This window comes from Notothenia rossii, assembly GCF_949606895.1.
Source record: "Notothenia rossii genome assembly, chromosome: 4".
Taxonomy (NCBI): domain Eukaryota; kingdom Metazoa; phylum Chordata; class Actinopteri; order Perciformes; family Nototheniidae; genus Notothenia; species Notothenia rossii.
In genome coordinates, this window is record NC_136902.1 from 19380322 (window position 1) to 19393684 (window position 13363).

The following is a 13363-nucleotide window of genomic DNA, read 5'->3' on the forward strand; positions in this document are numbered from 1 at the left end:
GTTGGTCTCTGAGTTTATTTATCTTATTCTAAATCGGCCCTCAAACTCGCTAATTGGTCCAGTTCCACTGTTAGGTAACAAGGGGAAATGAGCAATTACTCTTGTGTTTGTAGGGAATGAGTGTGTTTGTGTGTATATCTCTGATTCTGTGTGTGTGTTTGAGGGGGGGGCAGTTAAGAGCAGTGTAGACTTGCACATAGGGAGATCAGAGCTTGTTATTTTAGAGGGAGATTGAGTTGCTTTATACTCTCCCTCTCAGACTTATCCATCCCTCTATGCTATTACATGTGAGTGTGAAAATTAGTGTTTGATGTTCTTAAAGGGAGTGACTCCTCGATGGAGTTATCAACTGTATTTCACCTCCATAAACTCTACATCATTCAAGATGTCTTCAAGAAGTCTTTAATGTCTCTTTTAGAGTTGTTTGCTACATAATCTGTTGATCTTTCCTCCCACATTTTAAATCCTGCCCCTCTATAGTATTACTTGTAAAGCCCCCAGTGCGCAACTGCTATATCATACCCTATTTCCTGGATTTGACTTCTATCCATTCAATATCAGTAATAAAAGTGTTTTCCTCAAAATATCAGTTTTTTTTAAACCACAACAGGATGGTGTTAGGTTGGTGGTCTTTTACAGAATATATTACTCATTGAAAATCCTGGGTGTGAGTTGGGCTTAATTCCTGCAGCTCATTATGTTAACTATTGTGATGAGGAACAAATATAATCATGTTTCTAATTGTTTTAGAAGTATGTGCCCCTTTCCAGAATGCAAGCGTATACTCACAAATCATATTTACTGGTCAAAGATCTAAATTGAAGTATCATCAAAGAGTCTATTTTGTCAGCTTAACCAGAAAAAGAATATACAGAATTAGGGCTGAACGATTAATCGACTTTAAATCGAATTCGCGATTTGAAATGGTGCAATTATCAAATTGCAAAGCCTGCGATTTTTTTTAGTTTTTTCTGTGTTGTTCTTCTTTTGTGTCAGTCATCCACACCAACAGAAGTGCTGTGCTCCACATGTACCAGTCATTGTTAACCAATCAGAAGTGGCCCATGATAGAAGGTGATAGACAGATTGATCCAATCACCTGCCAAGTCTTTTTGAAATACTTTTCCAAATGGCTTCCAATGGAGCTTTCCTAGATGGTTTGGTGAAACAAACCATCTGAGTCAGGTCAGTAATGCTCCATCACATGTTTTACATCTATTACAGGGCGAATCTTAAACTGAAGCTTGACTTTAAAGCAACCCAACGGAAGTTTCATGTACGTTTAGTTCTTTCACTCGTAGCTCGGGCTGCGGGGGTGCTAGAGACGGGAGCACGTTGATACGACCTTCCTAGCTGGAGATATGCATTTTACAATAAACTTCTGTCGGGTCGCTTATCGAAATCGAATTGCAATATCTGTCGCAATTATTATTTCCCCAAATCGTGCGGCCCTATACAGAATTAACTTATTTTTCCCCAATCATTTCTACCTTCATTTGGTATCAAACAACAGTGAGATGAAGATTAGTGACATAAAACCCGTCATTAAACTTCACACACATTTAGACATCTGTGTTCAAACACTTCCTTTTTCACACACACAAACACATCCTTGTGTCATGTGCTTCCAGCTTTCGCACACACTCTCAAGCTGGGTCTCCAGTTGGCGCTCAGAAACCTGATACTGAAAGAAGTGGTCCAGGTATTTTGCCATAGTGGTCAACACACACATGTTCCCTTTTGGCCCTGTCCATTTTGTTATGTACATGAGAGCTCTGCTGCTGGTCACACATCTAAGCAACTGTTGCCTTCTGCTCTTTTTTCAAAAGAGGTTACTCAGCTTGACTATCTTTTTTTCAATTACAAATGAATGATCAAGACTAGCTGTTGGGACTCTCACTTTAATTTCTCATGTGAAACCAATCATCATAAATGAGGGATGAGATCCAAAGTGGAAACACATGAAATGGATGATTGGGGTCAAGGAAATGGGCAAGGCCAGGAGATGCTAAGTTTCAAGATGACACACTCTAGGCTGTGCCCAACATTAACATGTGGTACTCACAGGTAAGTGGTGAGAGGGCTGAGGTTGGTCGGAACAGAAGCTAGTCCCAACTCCGAGCAGTCCACCATGACGAAGATCCCATCTTCCTCACACTGGCACGGAGACGGGCACAGCGGTGCCGCCGGCCCTTGTCTGTCCTGGGCCCGTCCGTACCCCCAAACTCCAGGGGCGGACCCCAAAACTCCACCAGCTACGCAGAGAATCAGGAGCACAGAAAGCATGTCTAACTATCCACCTGTCTGCAACTACACCTGTAGATGTGTCTGTCCTACTCTCTTTCGTCCTCTGATTGTGAAAGATGCAGCTTTGATGAAGTGAGGATGATCCAAAGTCTCTTTCCTTTTTCAATAGTCCTGGCTCTTTGCTGCCTTTTTCTCCTGTGCAGGTTATCCTCACTCAAAGTCTGTCCCTGTCACAAGTTCTATCTCCTCATTTCTCTTTATCCTTCCGTCACTTCATCCCTAGGGGTTAACTTTGTAGTAACTTCTTGCCCCTCTTTCCTCTCACTATGCCCTCTCCTTTCTCACAGTCTTTCTCCCCCAAACACAGCCACCCTTTCTCTCTCTCTCTCTCTCTCTCTCTCCCTCTCTCTCTCACTCCTTGTATATATCTCTTGCTCTCTCTGTCTCTCTCTCCTTACCTATTGTAGAAGGAGCGCATGAGTTGTGAATGAGCCACCCTCATTGGCCCACATTTTAGGGATGGGCTGGAGCATCTCCGGAAAGTAGGAGGGGCCCGCGATTCTCAAACTCTTCCCTCTCTTTCTCCCTCTCTTCCTCTCCCCCTGTTTTACTTTTCCTAGACGCTTGATGTTAGGAGAAAGAGTGAGTTTGAGGAAGAGAAAAGAGGATGGGGGGGGTGGCGGCAATGCAGTACAGTGGTGTGAGACCAAATGTCTCCTTTTGGGACCTTATGAATGGAACTGGGAGAAAATTAGTGTTTATATCTGAAAGAGAGTAAGAAAGCAAGCTCTGATGAGTGTGTCTGGCCGTGTGAGAGATGCAGGGGGTGAGAGTGTGTGACTGGGAGTGACTGTTTGGAGGAAATTGGAATTCTGACACTTCAGCACCCCTCAGTCCCCAGAAAGGGCCGAATCCAGTGTCTCGTAAGTCACACCTTCTCAGGTTTCTTCTGCTGGAATGCTCGATTGCACACACGCACAGACACACACACCCGCCTGCATGCACACACGCACATGGGACACCCATAGAAAATAACAGATTATGAGTGACCGGCGCAAAGGAGCTCACATATCCATTTCACATACACACACTCCAGTCTATAGAGAGAAGAGTGTGGATTTGTGAAGAAGTGTCAGCTGCCTCTGGCTAAAGCCTGTCTGTATTTCACAGTCAGTGTGCTCCAGTGCAGATTTTTAACAGATCTTTGAAAATAATTTCCCTTTCTTTTATTACAACACATAAGTCTTGCCTGCGTGGATGTGATATTTAAATCAAACATGTGCTGTTCCTGACTGAGCACAGATGAGGGCTTCATACAGCCTGACAGAAATGCTATAAAATGAAATGCTCTGCTCCACAGCTGAGCTTTACATGCTGTGCACCTGTAAGCACAGGGTGTTGCATAACTGCTGAATGATGCATTCCATAATTATAACAAATCAAAGAAAGAAAAACTGGCTTTCCATTCAAAGCAATGCCGACTTAATTCTGCCCTTTTGTAAGATGTCAGGCGTATCTCCTCCTAGCAGCACGTACTAAGAAGTAAAAAGCTGCAATAGGGAGGTGAGATAATTAATGTTTTCCAGTAGAAGACAATTAAACACTGAATCAATTACAGATTATGAAGCATTTCTCTAATTGAAAAGAAATCCAAAATCGGGCAAACATTTCATAATAACTAATAACTCAAGTTTATGTGATTTTTCTTCTTTTACGAGCAGGATTACACAGTCCACCATGACTTGATCAATTCTGACAACGAAATATTTTTAAAACCCCAATGGATTAACTGAGAAATGCATGGTAGTAAATGTGGAAAGCAAAGTTGTTCTTGTATTTCCTGGAAAGCTGAAGCTTGAAGAACAGAAGCTTTGACAGTGCGCCAAAATGCACGAGCAGAGATGCATCATACAAAGTTATTGACAAGCAAGTTCCCCTATCATGCCTGTTTCATTGAAACTTGTCCAAAGTAAGTTCACTCTGTGCTTTCTGAAATATAAAAAGTCTTTGCACCCTTGTTTGAGTTTGTCTGCCCCTCCAGCAGGTCTGTCAGTCTCTCTCTTATGTCTTTCTTTCTCCACCATTCTCTGTTGCCTGAATAGTTTCTCATTAATTAATTAACATTCCTATGCCACTGTGTTTTCTGAGGGGCCTTTGTTATGTCCCCACAAAAAGTCTTTCAGAGCTGTTCTTCACATGGTCTCCCTCTCTCTCTCATGCTCTCTCTGTGCTCTGTCTTTTCTCCCTCTTTGTAGTGGAATGTGCATTGTTGCTCTTTGTCTATTGTTGGATTGAAAATGTTGCGTAAATTGTTTTCAATTAATGTTTTCTTATATTATTTCTTTCACTACCTCAGATGCAGATATACAGACTCTAGAGGAATATTTGTGCGTGATCCTACAGTACACCCACTTTCAGCACATGCACATTCCCACGGGCAAACATGCACATATAGAAAAACTTGCACAGGCTCTTCATACACCTGCAAACTCTTCCACTCCCTGGGCTCTCCACCTCTCCCCTTTTTATGCGCAGAGCTCTGTCATCTTTTTAAATGCTCTTTAATTGTCTTGCCCCAGGGGAACCCTAAAACACACGCACTGTAAAAATCTGCCTCTCTTTCTCTGCCTGTCTCTCTCTTTCTTATTGGTCTCGCTTTCTTCTTCTGATTTGTTACCTTTCCTCCCTTTAATCTCAAATATGCAGACAACCACACAAGGCAGTCCTAAGAAAAAATCTGCTACTTGTTTGTAAAAATTGCACCTGTCGAAAGGTTACATTTGGGTCAGTTATACAGTTTTCAAATATAGGCAACTTTTTCACACGCATTTGAAATTAGTTTAAAAGTAGTTTGTTGGAAAATAAACATGCATATTCTAAGGCACAAGGCTTTTACATACTTTTGTATGCGTTTGGGAAAACGATGTTCCTTAGCATTAGTAAATTGACTAAACTATAGGCTAATCTCACCTTAAGCATGCCTTCTTACTTCACATACAGACTTTAAAATGCCATCCACACATTTGCTTGATACCGTGTGAGCTGAAAGATGTTTGAATGTTAATAAACTGGAGTTTTGCTGACTGGAGTCAGTTGACACGATATTACTATGACTGACTAGTGTTATATGTTCATATCACTTTAATTAATGAGCACTTTGCAAATTAGTAATTTTTCAGGGTTTGTCAAATGTCATTCTTCTCAAGGTTCCACAAATCCGTAGTGCAGCTCTGGGCTGAATGAATGACTCAAACACACACACACACACACACACACACACACACACACACACACACACACACACACACACACACACACACACACACACACACACACACACACACACACACACACACACATACACACACACATATACACAGTTGTTAGCATGTGTGCAGAAATGTGTATATGCCACTGAAAAAGTATGCGTGTGCTCTTATTCTCCCTCTCTCCTTTCTCACCCTGCCTCACACAAACGCTATCAAACAGTCTGCCTAGGATCAAAGCCAGAGCACCTTCCCCTCTCCTCCCCCATCCTCCCTCTCTCCTCTCTGGGCTGTAAACACTATCCCAGCAAACGGCAGCCTTGAAGACACAAAGACAAGTAGCTGCCTGACACCTGACACTGACTTGAGAGCACTCACCGTGGTCTACCTGGGAATAAAACACACACACGGCTACCTGAGCTCCTTGCAGCAAGAAGAGTCCATTCAGGGAGAGAACAGAGAAAGTAGCCGAGCAATCAACCCCCCCCCTCAACACACACTCCATCCCACCTCACCTCCAGTCCTCACACACATCCCCGGCCTATCCCTTTTTAATTCTTCCCCACCTTACTCCTGCACATCCAACATCTATCATTCAATCCCTAAAAAGATAAAGTCTGTGTAATTGTGCACACCTGCATGCAGCGTCTGCTTGATGCCCTGTGACTGCATTTGTGCAGAGGCAATTGAAGGCTAACTCAGGTAAACTAAGCGGAAGCAAGGGAGACGCCGTGGGTCACCGGTGGCGGCAACATAGGTGTGTACCCTGGCTTTTCATGTGAAACCACCTGAAAGCCAACAAAAGCCCCCCCCCCCCCCCCCTTCCTCTCTGCATCTCACAGTACAAAGGAATGAGGTGAATGAAAGAAAGAGCGGCGGAAGGAAGGGGGATGAGGTAAGGGGATGAGGATGCAAGGGTGGGGCAAGGTGGAAGAGATGAAGGGCTGCCTAGGCAGAACAGGGGTGGGGGTATTTTTGTGTGTTTTTAGTTCGGGACAATAGTAGGCCTGGGGACATGGTCAGTCACAGAGTTCAGCAAAGCAATCCATCACAGGCTGGCAATAGCTTTTCACCTTTTGGTGGGTCAGTTTGTGTCTTTCCTCTAAAATACCTCCAGAGCAACAACATTTGACATTTTCGATGCTCTACGGCAGCACTTCACAAACAGTACAATACACATAATACAAAATGATACACACAGTAGACCACACACCATCTCAATTTGAAGTGTTTGTGAAAAAAATCAACAGGATGAATAATATACACCCATGCTAGCGGCTCTGCAAGTCTGATGTAGGAACATTGGTCAATTGAGCTGAATGCTAACTACAACATGCTAACATGCCTACTATGCTAAGGCTGATATCCTGATGTTTAGCCGGTACAATGTTTACAATTTTTTTGCCGTCTCAGTTTAGTGTGTGAGCGTGTTTATATTCACTAATTAGCACTAAACCCATAGTACAGCAGTGGCCGATAATTGTGCAGGTATATGGTCATACGACAAGACATACTTTTGACCTGATGATGGTGCAAGAGTACATGAATGTGTACCAAATGTTAATGTAACCCAACCAAAAGTTAACATGACAATTCACTCAAAACCAAACATTTTTGCCTCAAAGACACATTGTGGAATATAATAATACAAGTTTAATACAAATTAAAAGATAATGTATAAAAAATATAAATACATATAAAAGTATTGCATAACACAGGATCAGGAGTATCCTATGTATCCCTTTATGACGAGTAAAACCTTTTATTATTAGAATAACCTATTGACACCGAAAGAGGTTCTTTAAAAAAGTACAAGATTTGGACAATTCTATAAATGTAACTGATCATTTCATTAAAAACAACGTTTTCCTTTTATTTGTGCAATGACTAACAATAAACATAAGAGGGAGTTCCTCTCACAGTGACTGTACCCAGCAGTGGATGCATTGAGCTGGGGAACGTTAAGACTTCTCATCATCACTTCTCATTTATTCTGTACAAACTGTGAAGTCCACTGAGACAAATGTAACATTTGTGATATTGGGCTATATAAATAAACATTGATTGATTGATTTATTGATCACTGACAAAGGGCAAAAAACGTTTTATCTCAGTATGTTATGTTTGGATATTGTTAAAAAAGTCTTATTTAATGAACTAAGATATTATGGTGTTGCAAGATTCTATCATATCAAGGTGTTTTTATTGAAACAATATATGCTTGTATTAGGCTGAACAATGAATTCATTCAAGATTCTTTGTACTTACTGTAAACATGCCCTTGTCAAATAAATACAAAACCCCCCCCGCAAAAAAATCTTAAAAGGGTTGATACAATTAAATGCAATATAAACAAACACTTTCCCTCATAATAATATATCTCTGTCATAGGACAATTCTTTATTGTATTTTGATATCCACCATGATTTTTCTTCTCTGCTGTGAGAGTGATATACAAGGGTTAATATGGTGAAATAGACTGACTAAAGCCGACAGGTCTGCACCTGTACATTGCTGAAGAGAGAGATGCGCCCCTCTGTTTGATGCTATTCTGAGCGAGGCCAGTGGCGCTGCAATGTGAGATGGTTTGTAGGTGCGCGTGTTTGTCTGTGTGAGTGTTACCTGTAAATATGACAGTAAATTGACTTTGATATAACGCAAAGGTCACTGTGGCGAAGACTCCCTAATCATGCTTCATTGTGTGTTAGTTCATGTCTGTGTCAGTGTGTGTTTGTGTGCACTTGGTGAATGATGGATGTTTGGGCCGCAGTTCTGCTTGATGGTATCAGTCTGGAGGGAGACTGATATGGAATGTTAACAGTGACTGGAAGTATTGGACTGTCCCCATAGAGTCCCATTCATGCAGAACCTAGATAGGACTAGCAGGAGACTCAACACAATGTAGTGAGATGAAGAGAGGAGCCTTATTATTGTAGGTTTCACACTAGTCTCAGAGAATTCCAGTCATCTGAAAATGACATAGCAGCAGTTGAAAGATTACAGCTATGAAAACAGAAATTAGGCACCCAGGAAGAATGAAATGTATCAGCACTGAACGCATGATTACAATAATCTCATGAAATCATACCATTAGATTGTGTGAACTGCTCTCTATTGGCTCCAGAGTTCCCTTCCGATTAGCTGATGATATGGCGCCATCTTCAGCCAAAAGAAAGAGCAGAATCTGTGCAGCAGGTCCGGAGCTAAACAACCAGCTCCAAGCATGTGTGCATAAATCTTTATAAACAATGCTTCATGTCTCTTAGATATACAATGGCAGAATCTGCTGATAAGTGTTCTTTATGAATGTTTGCAAATAAATATACCATTGAAGTCACACTCAAATTGTACACTTTGAATAGCAGCTGCTCCATGAACCGGAATGTTTAAAACATATTGTCAAGTGTATAAACTACAAAACTCAAAACTCTCCGAATTAAAATAATACAAATATAAAGGTTTTTTAATATGTTTTTTTCCAGTGAAGAAGTCACACATTTTGCTATAGCAAGAAGGATTATTTTGTTATGTACTGTACATTACATTTGCTAATTTTAACTGTAAGTACCTTTTTATTTATCATTGACATCTACATTTCTGAAAGCCAAACATGGATAATTCTCAGGGTTGAATGTGGGTGGCGCTATCCTGCCAAACATGTAAATAAACCAAACGCTACATGCACAATTAGTTGTAATTAGTTGTATTAGTCTCAGAGTCAACAGGATTTCTCCATAGGATTTTGGAAAATAGCTGGAAATAAGGTCTATGGTTGACACAAATTTAAGAGACGGATCACGTTTTGTTCTACGACATTAAATACATCAGAAGTGACCCCACTGGTGATTTTTGAAGAGTTTACGTGTCTGAAAAACATTGGTTGTTAACAAGTGTCGGTACTTGTAAATGTCGATAGGGATGTAAATGTAGCCCTGTAAATATTATGTATGATGTCCTTTATTGTTTTATGTTTCATGTGTAACCTACTTGCTGCAGGTCTCCCTTGAAAGATTGGAACCTACCTGGTTAAATAAAGGTTTGAAATGAAATGAAAGTGGCTGAATAGGACTACAGAAGTTGTCGAGGATGTTGTACGTCATTACGCCGAACACGTAAAAACTCCCGCTAAGTTTGTTTGCCCCTGTTCTGCTTGAAAGAAAGTACCTGCCTCCTGCAAACTGTTAAAACAAACGCTTCAACTTGTACAATTTTGAATCTGTATTTTTGAATATCGATCTTAAGTTGGCGTGACGTTGAAGTCTTGCGACCATGCTGTACTCTGCTGTAGTTCGTTTATAGCATAACGTTAGCATTTTGCTTCCTCCGATTATATTTATGATTAGAAAATGATAAAAGTAGGGTAGACAAAACGTGCATTTATCAAACAGGTTCGTTTTCCACAGATCTTATTTTGAGCTATTTTCCAAAATCCTATGGAGAATCCATTGCTTTTTTGTCGAGAGAACCTTATAGCTTATTTCCGGGTAAATATGTCATCCCTGCACCACTCTATTGTCAAGGATTTAGCCTTTTCTCTTTTTTTCCTTTATTCAGTGTTGAATTGTGTTTTCTCTCTAGTCAGAATCACATTGCCAAAGGCCTGGATCTCTTTTTGCTGAAGAGGCATTTTACTGTGCAGTGTAAGCAGGGTCTTTCCATGGAAGTATCATAGACAGAATTATAAGGTTTATTGTGCAGCCAGAGAACCCCTTCAAAATTCCACTTTACCATGTAAGCCTATCAGCTTACATAGTGTAATGAAATGATGGGTTTTATCCTAATCACTAATCATGCATTGAATAATTTTAAATCACTGTCATATCCATTGTGATTCAGTATTGTAAAACAATACAAATATGTCCTCTTCACCAGCACTGTTGGTTCATCTCTTAACGCTACACATCTGTCACTGCACTTTCAGCATAAATACTCACACCACAAGAACTCAATCTTAGCACGAACTGCACTGTCATTCATTCTGCTGACCACACTCTGACCTTTTAAGATTTGAGCAAAGCAGAAGTGATAAATATCCGATATCTGCCTAGACAATGACGCTGGTCTTCTCACGAAAGAGGAAGGCTTTCCCTCGCCATAATATTGCAAACTCTTTCTAGAGCAGGTTAACCATAAAGTACGTGCGTGCTGATACAACCCAGACACAGCTGCCCTGTCACTGTTGGACACTCCTAAAGGTGCAAAAATCACACAGAAAAAACCCCACAGGATGTAGTTCCCATGGATCAACGTTATCAAATAACATTGTATTTGTCCCCTTCTGATGAGATTTACTTTTATGTTTATTTTCCTCTTATCACCATCATACAGCAGAGATGTGGATGTTAGACAAAGTTGACAAAATAATTAACTAATTGCATCTCAACTTGACTCGAGTTACAGAAGTTGAGTTGACTTGAGAGACTCAGTCTTTATGTCCTTTTAAAGGAATTGTAACTTTTTGGTAGCAAAGTTATTTTTGCTGCAGGTGCCACGGGTAAAAGGATTATAAATTGTAGAATAATAGTTTAGATTGGTGCTCTTTGCTTAAAGCTTTTTTTCCCCACAGGAAGTTATATTTCCTGTCAAGTCAATCATTTGCTGAATATATAAAACGTTGTTTATTGTCAAATGTGATTTAATTGAACTGAACATCTGTTTATCCATTTTTTATTCTACACCAGTTTCTTTATCAAGGATGTCGATACATAACGGTAGTCAAACCAACAGCAAACCTGTTATTTATTTATGTTACATTATCATTCACTGCAATACAGGGTCGCAGAAAGTAAATCAGGTTGTTCCGTAATAACAACACTGATTACTTAATGTATTCACAAGTTAAAAAAAATACAAGTACCATCATAAGACATAATTGAGGTGTGTGAAATGGGATAACCAATCAGCTATACAAAGCTTCAGAAAAGGGGCTGAGACACTGTAAAGTATTTTTAATTTACATTATAATATATGATGTAAAGTACTTACGATACGACATACTTTATTGTCTCCGTAAGGAAATTTGTTCTGGACTCTGCCTTACAGTTCCGCATACATGTACATACAGTATACAAACTTAGTAGACATTAAGAGACATACACATATCATCAGTCATACACCGTTTGAACAAACACAATACACAGACGCACAACCCTCATGGCCAACATTTCAAAAAGTACATTTCATTACATTTGACTACATTTAATTTCATGTGAATGTTAAGAAGCTTAATGGACATAGGTAGGAATGAGTGCTTATAGCGGTTCAGCCTGCTCTTGGGAACCCTGAATCTTCTACCAGAAGGTAGGAGCTGGAATTCTGGGTGGAGTATGTGGGTGGGATCAGACACAATTTTAGTACTTACATCCTTTATTGTTGAAACCTCTCGATTGAAGAGAGTTCATGCATTATGCAGAAACATTACAAGCTCAAAAACACCTAACACAATGATCAAGTACTATTACCCTCTGAAATATTGAGACAGATGTCAAGGGAGGGGTTTTTTGCAGGCAAAAAGTTCAAATGTGGGAGGCTGATAGAAAAGACAGCTATTGTTTTCATGTCCCCTCCCTCCATGACAACAGCTGTAGAGTGGAGGTGTGGGCCCCCAGCAGGAGAATACACTGGGATCTGCTCAATCTGGGCTAAGAGACAAACATGCATGGCTTCCCTGAGTGTGGCGTGTGTGGGCTTTCCTCTATGCAACAGGGACTGGTTTCAAAATAGCTCATCAAAAACCCTCAGGCCCTTTATTGTGTTCTTTGGGATCAAGAAAATGTTATGAAGATGTTATATTTTATCCTCGGAGCTCAGATAGCTCTCTTTGTCCATTGCTTATCTTGCTGTGAAAACTGATGATTTATGTACAGTCTTTGCACTCCAGTTTATGTGTTATTGCGATAAGGATGGTGGGTCTCTGTGCGTCTATGTGTGGTTTATGACATTTTATTGAGACCACAGATTGTAGGACTGCCTACTCGAGGACACAAACATTCCGTGGGAATGCACAGTCCCACCAGTTCCCAATCCCATTCCTTATCTCCGGCATTCTCCTAAGAGGGATGTATAATATCCTCTGTAACCAAGACCAATTGACCACTGCTGGTAACCATATGTAAATTACAAGTATGTGCATACTGCAGTTTTGTTTTGAAAAATTGTGATTACAATTTTAAATACAACTTGGAACCAAAAATATTTGTTATTGCATTTAATTCAAAGAAGAAAGAGACATGGAAAATACAGAAAAGAAAAGCGACAGAAATGTGGGAGAGCGATATCGAGCTGGAGGTGAAAACCTCAAGTTTTGCATACTTGCCAGCGTCTCTAATACACAGTACGCCACGCCATGTCCAACTGCCTCCTCACCTGCCTCCACTGGGGCCCTGCCCAAGGGTGTGAACATCAAACAGATTTTTAAAAAGCTGTTGTTCTTCACCATTCATTAAAATCATCATCAGGCCTAGCAACAGTACAAATTACACGTGAATTTAGGTCCCAAAATGTAATGTGATCAAATATGAAATGTGTTTGCTGCTTTTTTTATGAATGCGTGTTTGTCATTAGGGCTTGTGGCTTTCTTACTTATCACTTTACACACGCATAAACAAGCACACGCCCCAACGCCACCAACCTTTTTATCAAGGCATTGGGGGAATTCCCATAAACCTGCATGTGTACAGGGGATTTGCGTATGTTCACTAATCTATGGGGTTTGGCTATAACTGTAAACTCACTACACCTGGACACACACACACACATACACGGCCCTTTACTCATCAGGCGCTGATGACCGTGTTGATAAGATTAAATGTTGAAGCCATTAATGGTCAACAAGGTTTGTATGTGTTTGT

General features: G+C 40.4%; 1 protein-coding gene across 1 annotated transcript in view; it reads right to left on the reverse strand.

Moving 5' to 3' along the window:
- The window catches only part of lgr6 (leucine-rich repeat containing G protein-coupled receptor 6), a 37443-nt gene extending 34695 nt beyond the window's left edge, over nt 1-2748 (reverse strand). The window contains exon 1 of the mRNA XM_079678164.1: nt 2066-2748. Coding sequence (XP_079534290.1) covers nt 2066-2286 — 221 coding nt within the window. The 5' untranslated portion in view covers nt 2287-2748. The remainder of the gene's footprint in view (nt 1-2065) is intronic.
- Nucleotides 2749-13363: the final 10615 nt, after the last annotated feature.